At 37.3% G+C, this 24,631-nt stretch overlaps 1 protein-coding gene across 1 annotated transcript in view; it reads right to left on the bottom strand.

Annotated features, from left to right (window-relative positions):
* The window catches only part of ARHGAP15 (Rho GTPase activating protein 15), a gene marked incomplete at its 3' end in the record, with an annotated part of 333,310 nt that overhangs the window by 271,690 nt on the left and 36,989 nt on the right, over nt 1-24,631 (bottom strand). The window contains exons 3-5 of the mRNA XM_084289199.1: nt 13,654-13,728; nt 9,883-9,944; nt 4,248-4,335 (exon numbers count right to left, since the gene is read on the bottom strand). Of these exons, the coding sequence (XP_084145325.1) occupies nt 4,248-4,335; nt 9,883-9,944; nt 13,654-13,728 (225 nt within the window). The remainder of the gene's footprint in view (nt 1-4,247; nt 4,336-9,882; nt 9,945-13,653; nt 13,729-24,631) is intronic.

Here is a 24,631-nt window from a genome sequence, read left to right as displayed (position 1 = left end):
ACCTTATGAGGCTCAGGGGTATGATGTAGTATATATAATGCAGTATGAAAACTGCATACAAAACCATCCAGATCCTTCAGTACTGGTTGAGTATGGTACCCTTCCTCAGCACCCAGGGAGCTCCATGCAATGGGGACTAATGACCCCTGCTTAAATCCATAGGGAACCAAGGAAAAATGCCTAGAAATTCGTTCTGGCTTCAACACAGTCCTGCTACTTATTGTTTACTTTACCCAGAGATACTGCAGGAGAGGAAGCTAAGGTTAGCATGAAAGCCTGAGCACTCTGCGTCCTTGCTTTGTGTTTTGCAGTCAGAGCAATTATGTTATATCAGTGTTGTTGGAGGGGGTTATGCTGTAAATTGATACAAGTGTCTGCTGCAATGAAATCTTCCACAACATGAATATGGATTTCAGCAGCATTTTCACTCACTAAATTACTTTGCAGATGGGCTAATAACCTGAGGTTAAAATAACCTCTGTTGAATAAACTATCTCAGGGAATAAACAGACTAGTTTTTCTTGGTCAGAAAGGCCAACTGGTAATAGAATTTAATGCTGGTAAGAAAGAGTGAGACTGTGATCTGTTTAGATCACAATGTCCCTAATTTAAAATAAAAGGCAAGTTACATTCTTATGAGCACTAAAAATGCATCAAAAGCATGACCACGAATGATCAAGGCAGGAGCAAAAAGATACTAATTTAGCTATGTGAGATCCAAACTTGATTTTCAGCAATATTTGTAAACAAGCACATATTCTGAGACTCTCCTCTACATGTGTTAATGATCATTATCTCTATTACTCATAATGAAACCAGATATTAGCACTACCTTCACAAGAAAGCTATGGATCCCAGTCTTTTCTGAGCAATTCAATAGGAAAGTTGTTGTTAGAGAAAGTCTGGTATCTACAGTTCTACAAAGGAACAGCAAAAACTGTTTTCAGATAGACTAGTTCTTTGAGTATAAATATTATGAAGGATTTGGGTAAATATAATTTTAAGTCACCTCTAAATGTTATCCTGTCATCAGAAGAGGTATAATTAGAATGTGCTTTCATTTTCCTCTCATTGCCTTTATTGTGAGATATCTTTCCTCTTATAATGATTCTGTCTTTTTTTTTTAATTTTCACTTCATGTACAGCATTTAATAATTAATTATTAATGAATTAATATCTTTATAATACAAAGGATCATTAATCTTTTTGTTAAGTCACATCATTTTCCTGCTAACAACAAAAATGCTTTGTTATAATTCATACTATAGTGAATGAACATTGCCTCTATTACATTAATTAATGGTTGAGTTCCCCTTCTTCCAAAACAAACTAAAAGAAAAATCAGTAAATAAATGATTTCTAATGAAGCCTTTTTATATTATTTCCCTTCCACTATCAAAATTATATCTGGTTAAATGGTTTACAAAGGAAATAAACATTGCATTTGCTTTATCAGATGAGATCAACATGCCAGTTTAGCTTTTATATTTATATATATTTTTACATAACTGTGTGAAAATTCAGTTTAGGAAATAGGGTTCTGAGATTTCGAATAGTTAGCTACTGTTTTTTCTTCAAGTTTTTCATAATTTATTTACCATTGCATATAAGTTATATGCAATAGACAGAAAATTTAATTTGACTCACCTAGTGAACAATGAGTTCACATCCCCAGTGCTCAGATCTAGCATAGAATTAGAAAGAAAAGCTTTATTTTTTTCCCCACAATGAACAAAAAATAGGATTAATAAATGTTTGTGTTCTTCCTAACACTAAACTGTACCCATAGGAGAGGTTTGGAGTTTGGTGTCTGGTCTGATCAGAAGAAACTCACACTAAAACTTGTAGGTGTTAGAACTGGGATAGCGAGAGTGGCAGAAAGAGACGTGGGTCAAGCCAGAAAGGCTACAGGATGCATTGTCACTATACTAACAGGTTTGTGTATCATTTATATGAATTAGTCTTTTCTAAGAAAAATTATAAATAAATAAAAATATAGAAAAGTAGGGCTAAGAGGCAGTGATCTCACCAATCATGGGCACAGGTGATGGAGTGATGAAGTGAGACTTCAGGCAAAGGGACTGACTTACCAGAATATCCTTTCTTGCAACACATCTAAATTTTTTGAGTTAAACAAATTGAGATCTTTAGAATTGGAATAGTTCAGGCAGGTCTACTTCAATATCTAAATCCTTAAACAGCTACTGAGAATTTTGCACATGTGGAGGAGTCCCAGAGCAGAATCAAGCCTCCTGTGTGTTGAATTTCCACCAGTACATTTATCTGCTAGAATGTAGGTGAGGGCTTGCAGAGAGAGAGAGAGGAGAAAAGGTAGTAGCAACCAGAGGAAAGTGCAATCAGGCAGTCCTCCTCAATTAGCTAAGGTTTTTGTCCCAGTTAAAGCAGTGTACTTTTTTACTGGTGTTGAAAACCTGAATATGCAAGGTGCTTCTAGAGCTGGGCTAAGCAGCCCATGTCCACACTGGATGAATTAGAGCCAAGTGGCTCACAACTGCATTGCATCATATCCTTCAGATGAGTACCAAAGACATTTTGCAAGAGCTCTCCTCCTCCTCCGTCTAACTTGACCATAACGATTTCTCCTCTGTCATTATATTAGGCTCTTTGCTTTTATATGCCTTCTGAAAAGACAAGAACATTTCCTCAAAATTGCCCCTTTGGCAGCTTCCAACTTGCATTGCCCAGAGGAGGAACATATTCTGGAGTTTGTTACTTGAACGCAACTTGAGCATAACATGAATTAATTTCCAAAATACATTGGTTCAATGACAACAACACCCATCCAGCAGACAGAAGCAGAAGACAGCTACCAAATTGTAAGACTAGCTTTAATAGATCTATTTTAGACTTAAAAAACAAAGCAGCCAATTCAACTTTAAGGAAGACATATGATTTTGAAAAAAAAATATTAATTCATGTTATACTGTTTTCATGGCTTCAGAAAAATAATATTTTCCAGCTGTACTGGCAACAACACAAGCAGAAAGTGTCAGATTTCATCTTTTACTTATTTTTATTGTTTCATCATTCATCTTTGCTACAACCCTCACCTTTCCAAAAAAAAGTAAGGCATGAAAAGGTGCTCTTTAAAGCTGATTTTATAGCAAGCAATATTGGTTTATCAAGAACATATAGAAAAAAAGGGGGGGGGGGATATCACCTGCCATGGAAAAAATAGCTTATTGTTTGTGACTTCTGCCAAAGAGAGCACCTTTGTGGCCACCCATCACTCCAATGAGATATGGCAGGTTTGATCAGGCCTTGAGAGCCTTTCACAATAGGGCTTTGTCAAACCTGTCCCTTTGCTGCCCACAGTGTCATACATTTACCAAAATCCCCTTTTGTTGCCCACATTCAGGTTCATAGGCTCAAACTCTGCAGTAACTAGCACTGAAGGGATACATGCCATTATTGCTTGCGCAATGTAGCTGTCACATCTCCGAAGACTAAGATCAGTGGTGTTTCCTTGGGGCACAATAAAGAGGTACTGCAAATTTCACTTTGTAGTAACTACAGGCTACAGAAATTGCATTAGCTGCATTAGATGGAGTCATAGAAATATTCAGGAAGGTTAGCGGGATATGGTAGATGTCACATTTATACTACGATAAAAAATCACTTTGCTAACTTACAGTGTTTTCTGCTTTGGTAACACCCTATATTAAGGTGTCATTTATAAATAATTTATTATTATTTATTAATGTATAAGCCACTTTATAGGATGGTAGATAACAACTTAAATTCATGTATTAAAGATGCACATACATGGTTTAATACAATTTACATCTCACAATATCCTTTGCAACAGATTCTCATCGCATCATCTGTTAAGCATTTATTACTAATGCATTTTATAACATACTTTATAATACATTATTTGAGGAAGTAGCTGCATTTAGTGATCATTTTCATAAATAAGAATAAAGCATTTATAAATGGCACCTTAATTTAAAGTGTTACCTTCGCATTACTGGATAGTCACTCACCATTTGTCTCACTTTGCAATTATTCTCAAAATGCACCTCTTAATAAAGGACATTCCAAGTCCTATTTCTTCTCATACCCTACATCTGATTAAAAGTTTATCAAGGCATTTTCCTTTAGCTGCTTTCCAGTCTTTGAAGGTTGCCAGCTCAGCTGGAACTTGCCTTATTTTAACAGCAAAGTTTTTATACTGAAGTAAAAGTTGCAAAGAAGCTGACTGTATTGGATGGTTGATTGCCTACCAGGTTGGCCAGTGCTGGCTGTTTGGATTCTTTGTAGAATTCCATTTTCCGAGCAGTAAGAACAATCCAGGACGTGGACCAGTTTTTCCTTTAAAAGAAATAAAAAAATATATACATTAGCAAGGTAGAAGATACTCCATGTGTAGACTAGTTTTTAATTATTTCACGTCAGAAACAAAAGTGATCTAAACTCAATGTCAGCAACAATTTTCCACCAATACTGATGGAGTTACACTATCCTAATTACAGTGTGAACGTGGCCTAAGAACAAAGCTTGAAGGCCTTCTTTCCCCTCATTTAAAGCCTCTAGTTCCCCTGTTTTAAAGCCTCTCTGTTCTGCTTTTCCACCAAGATGCCTTAACTACAGCAAAACAGTGGGATTATTCACACATGCTTAATGTTCACATATGCTTAGAGTACTCCAATAGCTGCTACCCTTCTGGTAACTAGTATTTAAAATGGAACCAAGAAGGAAAAACTAAAGATAATATAATTTCAATCCGACTATAGAGAGCTCAAAAAAGGGTCTATTCTGGAAGTTCCCAAATAGCTTCTCCTTTCTCAGAACAACAACAAAAATACAGGAGAAAAAAAAAAAAAAAAAAAGAACAATTTCAGAGAGATTTAAGTTTTCATAAAACATCAGAAGTTCACAGTATAACCTTAAAGCACTGGCAAACTGGAGGGGCCAGGGAGAAGAAACCAAAATACACACAGATACGTGAAACAATGTGCTCCTGCACAGAAGAACATAACAATCAACTCAGAAGGAAACGATAATATAGATATTACACATAATGTGGTGTTTCAAATCACCACATAAACAAATGGATCTGGTCTAATAGAAAAGAAAAAAATTGATACTTTCATCTAAAAATATTTGACTGATTTTGGGATCATAGCATTTGATAGTTACAAAAATATTCATAACCCCAGTTTAATTTCTTTATGTAAATGCAAATCACAAATCTGAACATTTTGGAACAGACCTGAGCATGTGTGTAACAAACAGGCTGCTTCACACATAAGTTGTGGTTCCTTAAAAGGAGGGAACTGCCTATAAGGACACCGTGGGCGCACGAAGCTGTTAGAAACCCTTTTTCCTCATTCTTCTCTCTTTCCTAACTCTTTGAGCTTTCACTATATAAGTATCCCTAAGCAACTCAAACACATTCATTTTTAATTCTAGCAAAACCTGGCTTTGTTAAGTTTAAAAGCCTGCCAGTCTTATTTGGGATGCTCACTTCCAGACCCACCTCAAAGCTCCACTGAACTCAATACCCCATCAAACCGCATATCAGACATAATATTAGGCTGCTTGTCTTTTAATGACCTTCCTATTTAACATGAAGAAGCATAACCAATGCTACAGATGAAGTCCTGATAACACTGACATTAGCAGAAGAACTTGTACTCACCTCAGTGTGAGCACACTCAAATCATCCCTTAAAATACAGCCAACAAGTGGCAACAGTAGGGAAAAACAAAAACAAAAAACACCTCAGTGAAAGAAATAAATGAGTTTGAAGAAAATAGGATAGCAGTTTTAATGCTATGTTAATGGAGACAAAAATAAAGAGACAGAGCGAAAGAGCGAAAGAGGCAGAGTATAATTTTAGAAAAGTGTCTGACCAGAACTGGGAAAACTCCTCCAGTGTTTTTCAGTCACTGATATTTTCAGCTAAATTTACTGTAACTATAAAGCTGTATCCTTAGTTAAGGTGAACTATGTTTGTATCTAAGGATTGTGCATGTTGGCACTGAGAACAATTCAACTTCAGCTAATTGGTTTTCACAGTATCCTTGTGAAATGAGTGCTGTAGCTAATGATCACCATCAAGTTGGGGAGTACCAGCTGCCTATTGGTAAGCACAGCCTCGGTTCTTTAATCCCCACCCCAAGGTCTCTTCACTGACAGAGATCTAAGTGGCCAAGCATGCCATGTGCTGCTTTATACAGATTTTCCTATGAGTTGGATATCCTAGTTAAATATGGATTACTAAAGGATTTAAAATCCTTAGTACAGAGCTTAGATTCAGTACCCAACTTACACCAAATGCTTAACTTAGGCTATGGAGAGGAAGGTTTCAAGGCCACCACTCCTTCTACTAGACAGAACACTGCTTGCTCCAGCTATTTGTGGGGCAGGTTTTTCTAGCTGAGAAATAAAAACCAACAACTGTTTTGAGGCCCCAGACTTGCATGCAAACTTCTTAAAAGATTTAAGTTTCTGATCAAACTGGGAAGTTTGCCAAAACATTAAAAGATTTCACGTCAACCTAGATCCCATTCAAGAACAACACAGCTCTACGTATGGTTTTGAAATAAGGAGTTAACAATAAAGAACTAAAAAGTCAGTGGTAGGCATGCTAAGTGAGGAGCAGAGCGCAGCCCCTGCCTCCAGCTGCTCTGACCCAGCCCTGCTCCTGCTATGCCCCAGCCATGTGGCTGGGACCCGGGGCCTCTACCTCCTGGGCAGGGGGATGTGGCTGCTGCTTTCCCCTTTGCAGGCACAAGTATTGGGGCTGAGCATGTATCTATCCCTGAGACACACAGAGACAGGACACTGACATGCAGCCACACACGATGGCACAGCCAAGGGCCCTGTACCCACCTCACATGTCTCCCACTTGCATGCTGGCCCAGCCTGAAGTTTGCTGCAGATGCAGTGATCACAGGCTTGTCTTCCCTTATGCACACTGCATTCACAAGTCCCCCTGCGCCCCTAACATGGACCCCCCGTCCTCCTCATGCCCCAGTGCAGGCAGTTCTTAGGACCCCACTGGCTCCAGTATCTGGCACATGCCCCTCAGAAATCCACACCCTGGCCTGGCACCAGTATCTGGCACCTACTTCATTCACACCAGTCCCCACCAGCAGCTGGTGCCCCGGGCTGAAAGTCTGTAGGACTCCTTCAGATCCAAATAGCTACTGCCCCTCCAGCTACTGACATTGGGACCCCACTGGCTCCAGCAGCTGGCACCCATTTCACTCTCTCACACACACACAGGTCATGCCAGGAGCTGGCACATAGTCCTTCTGCACGCATACACATGGAAGAGTGAGTTGAGAAAACATTTAATGAGAAAATATAAGAAGGTCAGACAGACAGTGATGATCAGCCACAGAGTTTGGCCAGAGAAGCATACTGGATGGACATGTTTGACATGCGACCAGCCCTTTTTATTTATTTATTTACTTTTTCCTCCCTAGAATTGTATGTAGCATCATAGAACATCCCAAGTTGGAACGGAACCACAAGGATCACCACATCTACCTATCCCCCCCCCCCCCCCCCCCCTTTTTTTTTTCCTTCTGTTCTTCCTTTTCCTATACACTCCCGTGGGTTTACAGAGCTCTGCATTTTCTTGTACCCTCCCAGGCTGGGGCCTCTTGGTTCACATCTTGTTGGCTATGGGCTCCACCTAGATATTGCTGCAAGTGGCACCTGTAGTTTGATGACCCCTCATTCAGCGTGACTTCCTTGTTTCAGCATTTTGTTTATTTCTTTTATCATAATAATCCCAAGACTTGGGCATCCTGCTTGAATCAACACTCCAAGATGCAATTTCTTCCCTGATCAATTATTATACATGAATAAATGACCTTTTTTTTTTTTTTTTTCTTCCCTCCTCCCCCCCATCATTGTCTTTTAAGTTAAAAGTACTCAACCAGATAACATTGTTGGAATAAATATGCCCTCATAAGACTTGGTTCCCATCAGGACCTCCCTTTCTTATTACCCCTAGTTGCATTGGAAAAAGTCCTTGACCTTGATCTTACAGGAGCAAACACTCCTTCTACATAATCTTACAAAGTATTTTATTTTATTATTATTATTATTATTTTTTAAATTGTTAGGTAAGATTTTTTATCTAAGCTTCATTCTGAATCTTAAGGGATGAATACTTTAATTCCATCAGGGTTAAGGAAATTAAGAGAATACTAAGAAAATGCATCTGAATTCACCACAGTATCTGTAAGAAGATTTTTTTCTCTAAACTCATGTTCTCTGGTCCTTTTAAACTACAGTTGTTACATTTAAAAAATGACGTTTTGAAAATCAAATCAGATTGTATGAGATTGTCCATACAGTCATTAAACAAACAAACAAAAATGCCATAGTGTATTGGTTTCTGTACAGGTGGGAAAACCGTATTTCATGGGATACATGCAGTGACCTAAAGTTAAGTTCTGTAGAAAAGTCCATTCACAACATTTTAGTTTTTGCCATGTGGCAGCAAGATTGATCAAGAAGTCACTTCCAGTCAATGAACAGCAAGTTTAGGTAAGTGAAAAAAGGAGCCAGATAAAACGTGCATGAAGTAGATAAGTCACTGCTATCCATGCATGGTCTGTATAAATACTAGTATTCAGAGAAGACTCAGCTGGAATCAACAAGCACATTGCATGAATCCATCTATTACTGTGACATTAAAATTATTGTTGAAACAGAGTCAGACAGCTCCTGAAATATGAAATCCGACCATGCAGATACTGAAACACATCCAACACGAGAGCTGCTGGTGCATTTGCATTCTGTCAAACGAACACCTGATGGCAGCACATTATAGCTTCACTGGTACTCACAATTTCTCAGGCTATTCAAAAATATAAGACCGTTCAGTACTATTTAAAAGTGCAAGTAGCCGAGCTAGGCTGCCTCTTCCCTGTGCCCACAGTGTTCAAGGGAAAGCCATAGGGATGCTTTGCACTCAAGTTCCCCATATGCACTGGCTCTTGCCAGGAAGATGAAACCCCTTCCCAGTCTGGGCACATTCACAGATCATGCCCAGCCTATGCGGACCCTGCTGAAGCTTTGCCCAAGAGGGGAACAGAGTAATACTGGCTTCAATGCCTTTTCCAAACATCCAAGTGACACCAGTCTCTGATGCACTGCCAGCTGCAGGGTACCCAGCTATAGAAGATTCAGCCAACTGTGGATAATGTTCTAGTTTCAAGTGAAACGCTGGTCCAGGTTACAGACTATTTTTTCAATTTACTTATTTTTCCTAGGTTCCATACTGTTTAGTGCTATATAGGTATGAAAACTTATTTCTCCAGGCAGAACACTTAATGTTTCACATTATTCTCTCACTCCCATTGGTAATGAACAGTACCCATCACATCATTGCTTCCACTTTACAGGTACCTAGACTCAGAAAATAATAGCAAATCCTTCCATAAATGGTTAATATTCACATTGCTTTCAGCAGAAATACTGTTAAAAGCGAGTAAATGCTGACTGCTTTTGATAATCTTGCTTATGCATCCCTGTAGCATCACCACAAGGCAGGTTCCTATCCTTGACCCCTCAAGCACACACTCAGGACCTAAAATTTTCCCACTGGAAAATATATTAGTTTGTGTGGTGCCCTATGGCTGTCCCTAATGTGCATATAACATATAATATAGAGGCTAACATTAACACGTGCTCATTGCCTGCAATCAGCCTGTTAGCTGCTGTTGCTTGCTTTCTGGGACTGTAAATTCCAAAAGCTTGTTTCAGTATTAATCATACATTGGATTAATACTGAAACAGTGTCATTTAAGCTATAAGCTGCTATCATATCTATACATGCTTAGTGGATATGCGTTTACAATGGATAAGTTCTGTAACATTCACATATAGTACCTTAATTTCTTGCCACCATCTGCTATTTTAGCTTTTAGAAGATATCCTTCTTTCTCCACTACCTGCAAGAAAAGAAACCAACATATTTATTCAGGCGAATGTATACATTTAGTCAGTACATACGTAAGAGTCTGCACCTGGCTAATCTAGTATGGGGACATTTTATCATGAATTCTTAGTTTAGTCACCTATTTTTTCTGTAGCAGTCAGTTCTTTTGAGAATATGCAAACAACATTTAAAGTCAATTAGTATGCATAATTAACCTGGAAAAAAGCCCATAATAATACTCTATTTGTTGAGTTAGCAGAAACTTATATTAATGCAAGTAAAGTTTCTAGCTATAAGTAAAAAATAAATTAATTTAAAATGTATTTTAAGTAAATTATGTCATTTCATATATTGAGTTGCAGGAGTTCATGTTTCCTTAATAGCTATGAAGGGCACGCTGCATTTTTGTAAAAACCTCTTGATCCTTATAGCCTAAAGAGAATCCTGGTTAGGGGTAACCAATGTTAGAGCAACACCAAATCTGTGTATAACAGGAAAAGTCACATTGCCTTCGTAGGTGCCACATTTTGCTTTGAGTCAATACTAAATCAAGGCTCATGCAAGATGCTAGAAGGCATCGTGCTTTTAAGTGGTGCTGTCTTTCAGATGAGCTATGGTATTGAGGCTCTCACCCCTCGCAGCCCTTAAAGGTCACACTTCACTGGAGTGTGTGCATCCGTGTGCGGGGAAAACTTGTCTTCAAGTTTCCAGCTGAACTAAATGATCTCATGCTATAATGCAGAAAACCAAATTGAGTGGTTTGTCAATTCTCGGCATACAATCTGAAACTGGAATTATAAACAAAGGAAAGCACAGCTGTGACGTGCGTTTTCCAAAATACATCCAGAAAGGCAAAGCCCTTAGCTATTACCTACACAAAGCAGTATGTAATATTGGCAATCTGATATCACCTTCGTAGATCCCCTACTCTGCTGCTGCTGTTTCTGAAACCTGCCCCCTTTGCTGTGATGTCAAAACAGGATACAGACTCTGCTGATATACATGAGGCTGCAGCACCAGATTGTACGCTATCAATGTTACATTTGAGTTTTGGAATAGTAGAAGTGAATCCTAGGCTTGCTCTTTGTTTTTGTTTCTCCTTTTCAATTTATGGCCCTCTGAAGTCCTGTACAGACTTTTCTTAGGCCGGCAGGAATAAGGGACGCTAGGTCAGACTCATGGTTCTGTGTGATCTGTAGAAACATTCCTTATGAAGCTGTGATATAGGATTTGGGGAGATACTATGTAAATTTGTATCAAGAAAGAAAAAAAGGGGGTCTTCAACTAGCCCCACTGACCAGGCATTAGATCATCATGTCTCAGTACCTACGGAAGTCCCAGTTGTGTCAGTAAAGGAAAAATAGAACTCATGTTTTGAAACACCTCAGTGTTTCAAAAAGCACAATCATGATTCAGGGTGGGCATGTTTTCCCTGAAACACTGCTGAGTCAGTACCTCACTGGGACATTAGTAATTCCACATCAATTTTGTCACAATATGATTTCGCAACAATTTCAATAGACTTTTTGTCACTTGCAAAGCTATTAAATGGCAATAAAATATTTTGACATGCAACGTAAGGATTCTTAAGTCAAACATACCTGTTATTTTAGTTATATGAAATAGCAAGTGTCATATGTTTAACTATTGCCATAGATTTTGTCTGTTACTTCTATGTAAAATATAATGAAATATATACTGTGTACTTATCTGTTTGTACCTTTGATGAGGTCTGTGGACAATTATTTAGGTGACATTCTCAGATGTGCACACAGGGATTAGTGTGTGCATTTTCTATAATTTGTACTTATGCAAATTACTGTCATGCATATCATTGCCATAGAAAACCCAGGAACTATATAGGGATTATTGTGCAGAGTCATGGCACTATTTATCTAGTGATGGATGGGTGAATTATTAGAGCTAAAATAAGACTTAATCCCCAACTCCACCTACATTTTTATTATTATTTTTTATTATTTTAAATCAAACTTACTTTACATCTTCGGAATTTTTTCTTTCCTTTCTAACCCTTCATTTTCATAGCATAAAACTGGTGTTTAGCCAGGGCCAGGGATGCCAAATAACATATGAGAAAGGTTATTCTTTTAATATTTCTATCCATCTGGAAACAGAAATTGGGAGGAGCATTGGCTAACCATTCAAGCTGTTGATTGCTTCTCTGAATCAGACCCAAAAATCTCATCCTTTCAAAGTTTACCAACACCCTTCCCAGACTGTTATTTTAACCAATCCAAAACTAAAGGCAAATGTGATTTTCAACATTGGATTTGAATTACCTCTATTCTCACATTTTGGAAAGTTAAAAATTGGATATGTTTCCAGATGAAAATGTTGCTGTTTAGTCACATTTTCCTCAAGAATATCAAATCCAGTAACAAATGTTGGGCATATAAAATACCCTGCTTTAAATTTTGTACCTCAGATCCATCCTTTGTTCTAAATTAAACAGCTCAAAACTGAAGAGCTAGAAATACAAGATATTCATGAGACCTCTCAGGTTAAACAAAGTAACTTTACATATATTGGTTTTATTGAACTAGCATAGGTGCTGTCTCTAAGAAAATAAGGGTCTTAATTTTTTCTATAATGTACACAGAGTTCTCTGTAATTAGCATACAGTGGAATTATATATATGGAATATATGGAATTATAAAACAACTTTATCACTAAGACAAATAAAAAGATTTCAAGGATGGCCCCAATATTTATATAAACTCTGTTTGGGAAGCTATATTTTCCTTGTTCAACATCTGTTAATAGCCCTTTTTCTGTAGTACAGATTTTCTAGGAAATACTTCCAAGACAAGTGAGGATCTACTTTCAATCCTTCTGCAAAGGGATGATATTAGATTAAAAAGAATACCAAATATATCTTAATGATATTCTTCGTTGTTTCTGTCTCAATAAATATCATCATTTGTTGTTAAGCTGTTGCCCCTCCTGCACCTTATCTACATATGGAAGGTTAAGAAAATGACCCCAAACGCCCTGCCCTGAAAGAATTAGAATAAAAATAAGGAAATGGAATATATTTATATAATTTACTATTTAGAAAAAATATTAGAGTATGTATATGTAAATATTTGAGTTTCTATTTAAGTAAAATAAAACAACACTCACATGTACTAACAGCATTAGGAACAATGTAAAAAATAGTAATTATCACTAAATCACATACAGATTCCATAGTTTTCTTAATTAGAGGAATGGCAAGCTTATGAAGCTATGTAATCCTGAAAAGTTCATATAAGTACTTTTTTGATTAACCTGTATTTGAATATTTTAATAGTATTAATAAATAAAACAGTATCCTTCTACACTATTCCCCCTAAATTCTTAGTGTCATTAATATTGTGTTAAATGTAACGCTCACTTTTATTTATAAGGTTTAATATTAGTGTTAAAAACAGCTTCATACGGACAAAGACATGCTCACATTCCTTTATACTCAGTATTAATACTGATGAAATATCAATCTACTACAACCAAGTTAACAGCAAAGTCAAGCCATACAAATTGCTTTGTATCTTCTAATTTTTTTCTTTTTATTGATTAATCAAAGTCCCTCAAATCCCTTAACATCTTGAGGCATCCAAAGACTCATGTATTTATTCTTTAGTAATGCGTGTGTAACATTTACATTAAAAACATTTAAAATAACAAGAGTGATTTATTAGTTGGATAGAGCAATTGCTTACCGTGTGGTCCTGTGTACTAATGATGTCTGCAAGCGTTAAGTTATGTTGGGAATGATTTCTTCTGTGACGATTTACCTAATAAATAAATAAATAAATAAATAAATAAAAATTAAGAAAGCAAGGATTTATTTTCCAAGAGGATTCAAATAGATACAGGTGAAGATGGACCAATGAATATAATTACTGGTGCATGTACTGGATGCAGTTTTGGAAAGTTGGCTTCTTTTAGTACTGCTTTTCTGTGAAAAATTTTCTGTGTTCCCTTAAGTCCTGGAGGATATCAGAAATACACAGCAACTAAACCCTAAAGATATAAATGGGCTTCTTTCTGATGCGACATTAGCAAATTAAGCTAAAACTTAACCAATAGATAAAAATCTTTTGAAATTAGGACTTCTTAAAAGTACATCAAGAATATCAACACCTGTGTAAATGGTTAGATGTTTTTATACCCATTTTACAGAAAAGAGAAAGATACTTATAACTTCAAGACCATCAAACAAGTTACTAAAAAAATTAGAGACAAATGCATGGATAAGCACCAAATATATCTGTTATGCTTTGATGTCTGTAAAGACTATTCCTAAACACTCCATGACTGGGAGGCTGCAGAAATATTGGGTTCTGATTCTATAACTGTTCCCAAGGGCTAAGTCCTCGATTTCCTCAAGTTCCCTCTTTTCCAAGAAAAACCTAGGTTAATTATCTGTGACTCAACTCTATAAAATCGTTAGACTCTATTATACTATTAAGATTAAATAAAAGATATATCACAAATCAAGGGTTTTGCAGAACTGAACAGCATTTTACAAATATACAGGAAAGAATACCAAAAAATATATGCATACCAAAAAGGCGGGTATATTTTTTTTTCAAAACTATTACTGTTTAAATTTGGTGTTACTCAAGAATACAATATTTTGGGGTCTAGATTCTGTAAAATTCAGTGATGCTCTCATCTTTTAACTGAGGTCAAAAAGCAAACAACAAAATATGGTTTTGACTAGTTTTCACTGTATTCATCATAATGCATTCTCTTTTTCTCTATTAAAACAGAGTTAACTGAGAGTCATAATGTATTCTGTTTATATTTAACTGTCTGAATATAGAAAATGTTCTTAATTAATCCAGAGGGCCACGCTCAAAAAACAGTTAAACATATTATGATCCCATATTTTTTCTCCACACATTGCTTTCATGTTTATTTGTAAGCACTAACATTTTTAAGCCTTGAAATCTATATCCCAGATATTGCTCCACTCTCCTAGTCAGAGCTAATGAGCTTAATGAATTACCAGTTCTAAAGTTAATACAAACATTTCAAAGAAAGAGATAAAACATTCTTCACAATTCAAAAGTTTCTCTGACCTATTTATGAAGAATATCACTTAACAATTTCATTAAGGGTGAGTAACAGCTGGTGACATGGCTGTGTCCTAAAGTGTTTTTCTCTCTTAATATTCTGCATCTTAAGCAATCGAGCTTTCATAAGAAATACTTTAGTTAGTGGCAGTACCTCCTTTGGGGAGAAAAAAAATGTCAGACCACATTTTCTGTATTTTGCAATCTTGTTTTCAGGAGTGTCATGTTCCTGTTTTATTAGCATGTAGGGTAAACAAGAATGATTTGCTGATGCTATTGAGAGAACTTCTAAGATTACAGTCTTTCCATTTAGATTTTGGATGGAACTTAATATTAATGCAAGCAGAGGCATGTATATAAATTCAAAATAAATTAATTCAATTTATCTTTTTCTTTATCTTTACTATCCAACAACTCAAAGTCCTATGGTGCACAGGACATATAACTAAACTATTCAGGTCTAGATCATAGGAAACGTTTCTTACCCAGATCCCCCACTCTTATTATTCTTTAACATACAGCAGAGCAGATTGCCCAGTTTTCTGAAATATATTCTTCACTCATCCAAATTAAATAACAAGACACACTACTACTCCACAGCATCTATTTTAACATTTAGTTGCTATCTCCAGGAATTGTACTCGTCTACTGGGGGCCCTGTGCATCTTTGTGAAGCGTACAGCACTGATCAGAGCTTTTGGTCTGGTCTTAGATTCAGCGTTCAGAGCATTAGCAAAAGAAATGCTCACATTTGATACATGCTGGAAATAATACTGGAGGCACTAAACCCATCCACAACCAAGTGAAGAAGGGAGATAGTAAAATGCACTGTTTTAGTAGCACTAGTTATTCATAGTAGTATAATAAAAAGACAATAGAAAGATTTCCAGGAAATACAAATGTAGAGAGAAAAAAAAAAAGAGAGAGATTAAATTCCAGGTATAGATGACATTATGTGCCAACCTCTTTGGTTTGCAAAGCAGAAACTTAAAGGAAAACTTCATATGTACAATAAGAATAGGCCTCTTACCTGATCATTTAATGCGATACTTTTGAGATTTTTCTAGAGTGGGGAATATTTCCCTTACAGTACAAAAATGAAAGAAATTCCTTTGTAACCCAGGAGTAAGTAATGTAATTTCATGCAAGAAAGTCCTGAAGCTCCTACTGAAACAACTGAATGCCACAGCTACATAAGCCAATCCATACACAATCCATAAGCTATATAAGCTCTCTTGAAAAAAGATAAATATATATATATATTTATGGATAAAAGGTGGAATTAATGGAAGCATCAAAGAAATTCTTACTCATTTCTACCAGCCTCTTAGTTTAGGAATGAAAGTTTTGAAAAACTGAATCAAAACAGCTTGAAAAAAATCAACAAAATTCTTTAATAAGATGGATTTTATAAAATTAAATCAGGCCTTACACAAATTTGTTCATAAATATATTCACAGATACTACTGAATGAGATATCTGTATCACTTCTTTTATGCAAATAGTCAGTCCAATTTTAAAATGTTCTTAGCCAGAGAGCCTGGGTAACAGTACTCACATTTCTCCATAACTCTTCAGTTTTCCTTTATTTTTGAAAAAAAAAAAAAAAAGTAACAATTTTCAGTGGTATATTTTTGAGTTACTCAAATATTCAAAGGAAAGCCTGGATTGATTTCATTCTTTCCTGCAGTTTTTAATAAGTAGACTATAAAGGAGATGTTTTGACAATTTTTTTCCCCTATATATCTCCATTTGATTACCCTAATAAACTGAAGCAAAACGTAAATAACAAGTGTCACAAGTCCTCTACCTCACCTCCCAGGGTATGATGAAAGGCAGAGATTTACAGGAGAAGTTCGTGAGATCCCTTTTTGGGAAAGGCAGCTTATCAGCAGTTTTCTGATTTGATGAACATTCTTCAGTCAGCAACAATGTCACCTGCAGCATTAAAAATCCACTCTGCGAGCACTTGCAAGTCTGTGGGCAAGTCTGGTTTTGTTAAATTCAGCCTCAGCAGCCCCCCCCTTCACTTAGCTAAAGGGTATCCATCTCCTACCAGAGTTATTCCAGCATCTAAGCACTAATCCGTCATCATACTTCCTACAAAGGCAAAGCCTCCATTACATATGCCTGGTATTCCAGTGAGAAGGGACAACCATCTGACAACTGCTATTTTAACATTAATGAAGTAATATACCATAACCTGATGTCCAATTTCATTTCTGTGTTCCCATTTGTTCTTCAAATTCTCCCTCTTTTTTTGGGAATTCGTCACCACTAACTCATTTCTAGTCCCTTCAAATAGTGCGGTGTTGATTTAAAGAAAGACTTAGAGGACTGATTTGGATTTTATTTCCCATTACAAGCATATTTCTGACCTAATTCATCTAGTCACTGAGAAGCAGCATACTTCTTTCTGATTTCAACCAAACCTAACAAAACCAACCGACATTTCTCAAAAGGTCCAGGCAGACTGCTGCCACACAATCTATAGACAGTGGATTATTTCCTGAAACATCACTCTGAGTTCACTTTTATCCCTAAATAATTAAGGTAATTGTAAGACCTTCCTAGGTGGCTTCCAAGGTTAGTGAATAAATTATTAGCCATAGATTATATACCCACAAATCAACCTGTCAACTCAGAAAACCATAGTTTTCTCAGTCACCTGGTGCAGCAGAGCTCTGCTTTGGATGAGGAACTCTGGGATGACATGTGGTTGTCTCCATTAGCTGCCCTACTTCTCCACCAAGAAGAAGGTTCTCATGGAAGTCTTTGTCAGAATTCTACCAAAAATCACCACTTTGACCTTTCTTCTTAGGGGTCTAACTATTGTTTTGTTTCATCCTACCCACACTGCAATCACCCACCATGGAGATACTTTTACAAATACCCCAAAAAAGAGAGAAAGCCCCTACTGTCAAGAACTTGCTCCTGCATGTTGCTCAGCTCTGGACTTAATCCAGCAAAGCACTCTCCAATGCACTTAAGTGTTTCTCTGGATCAGGGCCAGAACACTCAATTCTTTATAGGATCGAACTTACTGGTGGCAGCTTGAAAGTTTGCAATAAAAGTACAAACTAGTCACATAAACTTTTGTGAAAACCATTCCCTCAACAGAGAAGGAGGGGTGATACCTGATTTAGTGATGCCTGTGGTCATTTCATTCCTTGTCACTCTGATATGGCAGTGACAGCTCATAATTGTTTAGATAGAGAAACTTAAAAATCTATTATAGCATTTCTTAATAGCCCCATCTCTTGAAAGACACCTTGACTATGGCAACAGAAAGGAAAACCTTGTAACATTTCACTCACTGCTGTGCTCTAAGCGACTTGCTTTAAAGAGCCAGTCTTAAGCAGTATGGCAAGTCCATCATTATCTACAGAAATTATTTGGAAACACCTCTGATATGGTAAAGTTTCTCTTATGCTCTGAAAGGCATTGAGAAAACTCCATAAGGCTTCCCACTCAGAGGTTTCCCACTCCTTTGTCATCTCAGCAATCGACTAGAGTTTTTGGCCCATTCTAAAGAAAAGGAGGCAGTCAGGAAGCAGCAGGGACAATCCCCTTCCCACCTGGCTCTCAGTGCCTTGCAGCCACGCAGTAGTTCTGCGGAAGACTCCATTCAGACCCAGGGGAAGCTCCCCGTGTCCCAGCAGCTCCTTGCCTACAGCTGCGGCCACCGGTGCTCCTGGCTTGCTCCGGAGCCCTCCCACCACTGTCCACCAGAGGCTGACTTTAGAGCCACTATAGGAATTTTTCTTGTTACTTGTCCAAAGAGATTTCTTCAGAAGAAAAAGTAGTTGAGACTACAAGGCAGCATAACACAATGTTAGCATGCTCTGTTTTTTTTTTGTTGTTGTTTTTTTTTTTTCCCCCTGAGGCTTGCAGGGAGATAGAGGCATAAAGTGCAGTTTCAGTCCTGTCCCCACCAGCCTTCTTTCCTCTCCCTCCCCACCCCCAAGTCCCCGAAATCTCATTAATACGCAGGTGACCGAATGCTTTCCTCAGAAATAGGAACTTGCATGGATGGAGCCTTTGTGCGCTGGCTACAGACCAGATAATCTCTCTATGCATCATTTAATAAGAAAACCACTTCACAGTCCTTACAGGCTTGAGTTTGTTACATATGACATGCTCTCAGCAGAATCTGCAGACTGAAGTCAGTGGGGAAAAAAAAAAAAAAGAAAAAGAAAAAGCAGGATTGTGTTGCATTCCCTCTGCATGTCTCCCTTTGAGCACACTGCCCTCTATATTCAGTTCAGATCTCCAGAGTCCGTGAAAATAATGATAATGGTTTTGCTTCCCTTGACCTCTTGCTCTCTTATAAATCAGAATCCTATAGACCTTTCCCACAGCGTGAGGGTCCTCCTTCCTACTGCAGCCTGTGAAGGTAGGTATTTTATATCAAGGCAATTTAATCACGTGGGAGTGCTCTCTGGCTTCAGAAGTCACTGTAGACAAGCGCCACAGTGCTTTTCCTGGGGAAACATCTCAATTTATTCAGAGGCTTCATTCATGAAATAAGAGAAAAATCATTATTCAGATTATGGTTTAAATTTCAGCTGGTGTTAGGATGAACTTCATGATCAGAGAATAAATTATGATTTTTGATTACAAAGCATGGTCTGTTTGAAGCTATATAACCTACTTTCCCCAAATTTCTGGAGGAATATTCCAAATTTGGGACACCCCATTAGGACTGATATTTTAACTCCAAAGGTGAGCCTGCAGGAGGCACTAGGTATTTTTCTCCGTTAATGGCTTGCCGTCTCCTAGGAGCAGATTTTCCCTAAAGTGGGAGCCCTTTTGTTCCTCTCTAGCTACTCAAATGGACTTTGAAATTTGTCCAATTGATCCTTGCTTTGAGGGAGTCCCAGCTGATGTCGTTGGCTTCATTTGTAGCCTTTTCAGGAGTAGGAGATCTGCCAAAATCATATCTGGAAGAGGAGACAGCTACAAAAGGTTCTTACCACCCATATAAGTTAGAGAAATCCTAAGGCTGCTCTAAACTTGACTACAGATTGCTCAGATTCAGGTACCTGGGGATCAAAGCCTGACAAAGGGACCAACAGCTGCAGTGCATCTAATCCTAAGGTTTTCCTACTGGAAATCAGACTGGAACCTGGCATCAAAGCTTCAATATGCTTTAATTGTATTAAATACAATAGTCATTGATTCAAGAAAAGAGCATTTAAAAGCAAAGCTTTTTATACATTTGCACTAGCCTTTTCTGTTACAGCCTATAATATGTAACAAATACAGCAACGTGCACACTGTGACAGCATTCATCCAGCCACACACAAAATGTATATTATGAAATATATTGATAAGTTTCCTATTCATATTTTTCTATTCATAATGTAGTTGTTACTTTTGGTCCTCCATTTTATTAGAATATATTAATCTTAACTACTGCAGGTGCTTTGCTAAAATTACAGATGATAGAGGAAATAAGGAGTGAAAACAGCAGGAGCAAAAATGCAATAGACATCAGTATTTCAGTGTTCTTTGCCTCTGACATTTGCATCTGCAAAAATGTGTTCTTTGATGTTATGCCCGTAAAAGGTAAAAGTCAAAGTTAATACAGGCAGAGAAAAATGATAGATTATCTTTTCACATCCCCTTTAGATCTTAGAAAAATAAAGACAGCAAATGTGGGAACTTGGCTAAGACAGCAACTGTGTCAACAACTCTGACCTGAAACTGCACCCCAGAATAGTATTCTCAGGGCAGAGGTGCAAGCAAAAAATCATTACAGCTTGCTAATGTAAGTGTGCAAAAACAACCAGAAGAATTGCTTTTATAAAATCACATCCAGCACATACATTACAAACAAAATGCACTCAAAAGCTCAGTCTCTCCTGAAAGGACCGTCTCAACAGAAAGAGCATAATTAACATTGATGTCACACTCCTGTAAGTCATCAGTTACTATATTCCATATGAATGCCTTTGTATAAAATTCTGCTAATATTCCTAGACAAATGCACAGTCCTGGCTAGTAGGCTCTACTTTAGTGCTTGTCTTTATCCTGCCTGCCTAATTCTTTCTCTCAGATTTAAACAAGCCAAAAACTCACCTTATGCTACTGCAGAAGCAATTTTTATTTTTGAAGGTTAATCCAACTCAGCAGGATTTAGGGATGGCACTTTTGCTTGGTCGTAGGCATGTTGGCTCAGGCCAGACAGCTGTTTGGACATTCTCCACTGGGAATCTTGCCCTCAACACCCACAGTTGATGCACATACATGGTCTACTGGCTGCCTACTTCCATGCCCATCTGTTCACATGGCATGGTGCCCACTCACAAGTTCGCTGGATCCTTGCCCTTAGTGTGTAGATGCCAGGCAATGATTGGCTTAGATGGGCAGCCTGCAAAATACTGAAAGTGATCATTTTTTTCCTGTAGGAAGTCCTTCCTCTGCGATAGCACTGAAGCATGGACACCACATGCTACCCTACACTTAATAACACCTGTGGACGTATATGTGCCAGAAGTAGGAAGGCTGGGGTGGGGGGAGAAATGTACTGAGGGGGAATAGGGGGGTAAAGGAAGGAAAAAAAAAAAAAAAAAAGAATGATGCAATGAAATTGCATGGATTCCTGTCTAAGAATTGTTCTACATTGCAAATGGCAGTGAAAGGATATCTGAGTTAACTTGAAACAAACTGGTTCAAGCATCAGAGGAGCATAGCCATGGCCACAGGAGCCATAGCACAGCCCATTTTACACTGCTTCCAATACCAACTTAGTTTAAATCTACTTTGGGCACCACATGCCCCAGTAGCTATAGTACATAAACATCTGAGATGGGTCGTAATGAAAGCAGGGAAAGCTGAATCAGACCTGTCTAAAATTGTTCATCAATGCACATTCCCTATATACTCTACAATATAAAAAATTCTGCAGAAGACATTGAGTTAAGATGAATAGAAAAAAAAAAAAAAAAGTAATTTTAATGAAGATACATTTTAATTTGTGTCACTGTCCTGACAAATAACTGAGTAAACCCTTCTTGATATCAAGGCACTATTTTAATAAAAATTAGTAGCAATGAAAAGTTTGCCTTTGTTTTGGGGGCAGGGGAAGGTCCAAAAGCCAACCTTCTTGGTTGTTTTAGGACAAAATAGTAATATTAAAATTAGAATATCTTTTTCTTCCCTAAGTTTGATTAACAGTAAATCAACACTTAACAATTTTATTACTTTAAATAGTAAGCTGCCTAACAAATTAATATTTTTGTTAATTGTCCTAAAGGAATACACTTTATTAACATATTACTTGAAGTTTATTTGAATAACCTTTAAGTACTTGTAAATCCCATGTAGTTTTTATAGAATATTTATACCTGCCCTTCAGCTGTAGGACTGTAGGAGAGTCATCAGAAAAGTTGCATACTATAGTTACTGGTCTTTTACGCGATAACTGAAACTTTCAAAAGGAAGAAGAAAATCAAAGAGATGCAAGCAGCAAATATTTCCAATGGATCCTTCCAGGACTCCCAGTTTCTGCCAACACTGGCGAGCAAACTATCACACTTACAAACACTCATGGAAAATTAATAAAATGAGTTGCAATACCAATGAAACATATTCACAGAAATATTATAACAAGTGCTTTTTTCATTTATTATTTTTTCCCTTGTTCTCCTTCCCCCTTGCAGGGTGTACCCCAACACTGCTTTAATGATTTCAAATGCTTGCTAGCAGGCTGAAAAAAGATATAAAAGCAATGGCATGGCTGGATCTGCAGCCTGGCTTGGGGCTCTCATCTAGTCAGTAGTGGAAGCCTGTGCTGGAAGGCACATTTAGGCTGTGTCTAACTTAGTGTTTATTCTGGGGTGACTGGATTTGAGAGCGCTTTCCCTACCCTAGAGAATTGTTTGCTGCACGGAGACATCCGTCTTGTCTTTGAGCATGCTCTGCCGAATCAGTCATGTGTGACGCCTTGATCTGTTTTGGTCTGGACATATTTTCAAATTGTTGTGTCCAAGTTTCACAGGAGCAGTGCCGAAAAAGTCCTGGCTCTCAAATGAAATTAGATTTATATGGAACGCAAGCCAAAGAAGTTGCTATGAATGTCCAGTGACAAAATCAAGGAACCTGAACCAAAAAAAAATTTTTTGGTCTCACTTCCAAACGTACTTCATCTTCTTTAATCCATCCGAATGGGAGGGGAAGAAACAGTGATACTACCTCTTTTATAACTTTTGGGTTGCTAATTCCAGGCAGTATAGGAGTAAAACACTGGCTTTTACAATGGAAAAATCCATTGTTTTGGTCAGTACAGGAATTTCTGCAAAGTATATTTTTAATGTGATTGGAAGGAACATCTTCAAACACAGCTCATGACTAAAAAGCCCATAATTAGATCTTATTAAAAGCTATTCAGGGATCAAAATTAGAGGCTGTAACACACAATCACTTGGATACCTGTCAGCTTGATAACATCTAGATGGCCATCCAGTTTGCCACCTGCTCCTGCTTCCCTCTGCACTAATAACCTAAGTAAGCTTGTGAATGTTTTTCCACCTCTGTTTTCTGATATCATCAAAAACTGTAATCTCTCTTGAAAAAAAGTCAGTATTACTTATCAGCACTGTTCAGAAAACCAAAGTACATTGCACCTGAAGAAAGAATGAAACAAAGTTTTCAAGCAGATTTTCCCAGGTGCCATTATAATCACTAACATGAAAGAAATAGAGTAATCAAAATAATAACTGATCTGTTTCAAGTAGCTTTTTAAGCAAATGGGCAATTTTACAGAGGTCAATTAGCAGGATGACTCCTTCCTATTCTATGTGACATCATCATATTTTGGTAGAAAAAAAAAGAAAAAGAAAATATCTGAAGTCTTTCTTCTTTTTCCTTTGAGATTTCTCACTTTTACTCTTAATGACAACCTCGCAGCAAACCAGGTAGAACAGCAGTGATTAGCAATGATTGTTAATAGATTGCTAACAGTTACTCAGCACTGGAATTCTCTACATGCAATTTACCTTCCTCTCAGGCAAAATTAATATCCTAGCTCTCTTGCCAAGAACTGCTGATGGACTACACATACAATAATGCAAAAGTTAATTAAAAAAAAAAAATATATATATATATACATACACACACCCCAAAATTACAAAATGAATTCCTCAAATTTGTATTTGTATAAGTACATCTGTTGTTTTTTGGTAACCTGTTTAATAAAGTCATCCACTTGTATTTCACCAAACAAAGAACTATAATTGTAAAACACTATTGTCCACATTGCCTAAGTATTATTTTATTATTTTCCCTTCATAGGCCAAGAAACATTTCAAGTGATACTACACACTCATGCTTATTCTACAAATTGGTCCATGTAGCAAAGTTAATGTGCAAAAGAAAGAGAAAAGCGCGTATTTCTAATCTAAGCATACTGAATCTCCTGGTTTTAGTCTTGTGGCATTACACTGACAGCAAATCACATAACAGTAATACAGAAGATAAAGAAAAGAAGAAATGGAATTATCCAGTTTGAAACTTCTGAAGCGTCTAGACAGACTGGAAATTGCCCCTGATTTGATTTTCCTTATTCTGTTCTGATAGAGAAGTAACCTACCTTACACACAATAGAAAACCC

The sequence above is a fragment of the Netta rufina genome, assembly GCF_964035555.1.
Source record: "Netta rufina genome assembly, chromosome: 6".
Taxonomy (NCBI): domain Eukaryota; kingdom Metazoa; phylum Chordata; class Aves; order Anseriformes; family Anatidae; genus Netta; species Netta rufina.
This window is presented reverse-complemented; position numbering and strand designations above follow the sequence as displayed.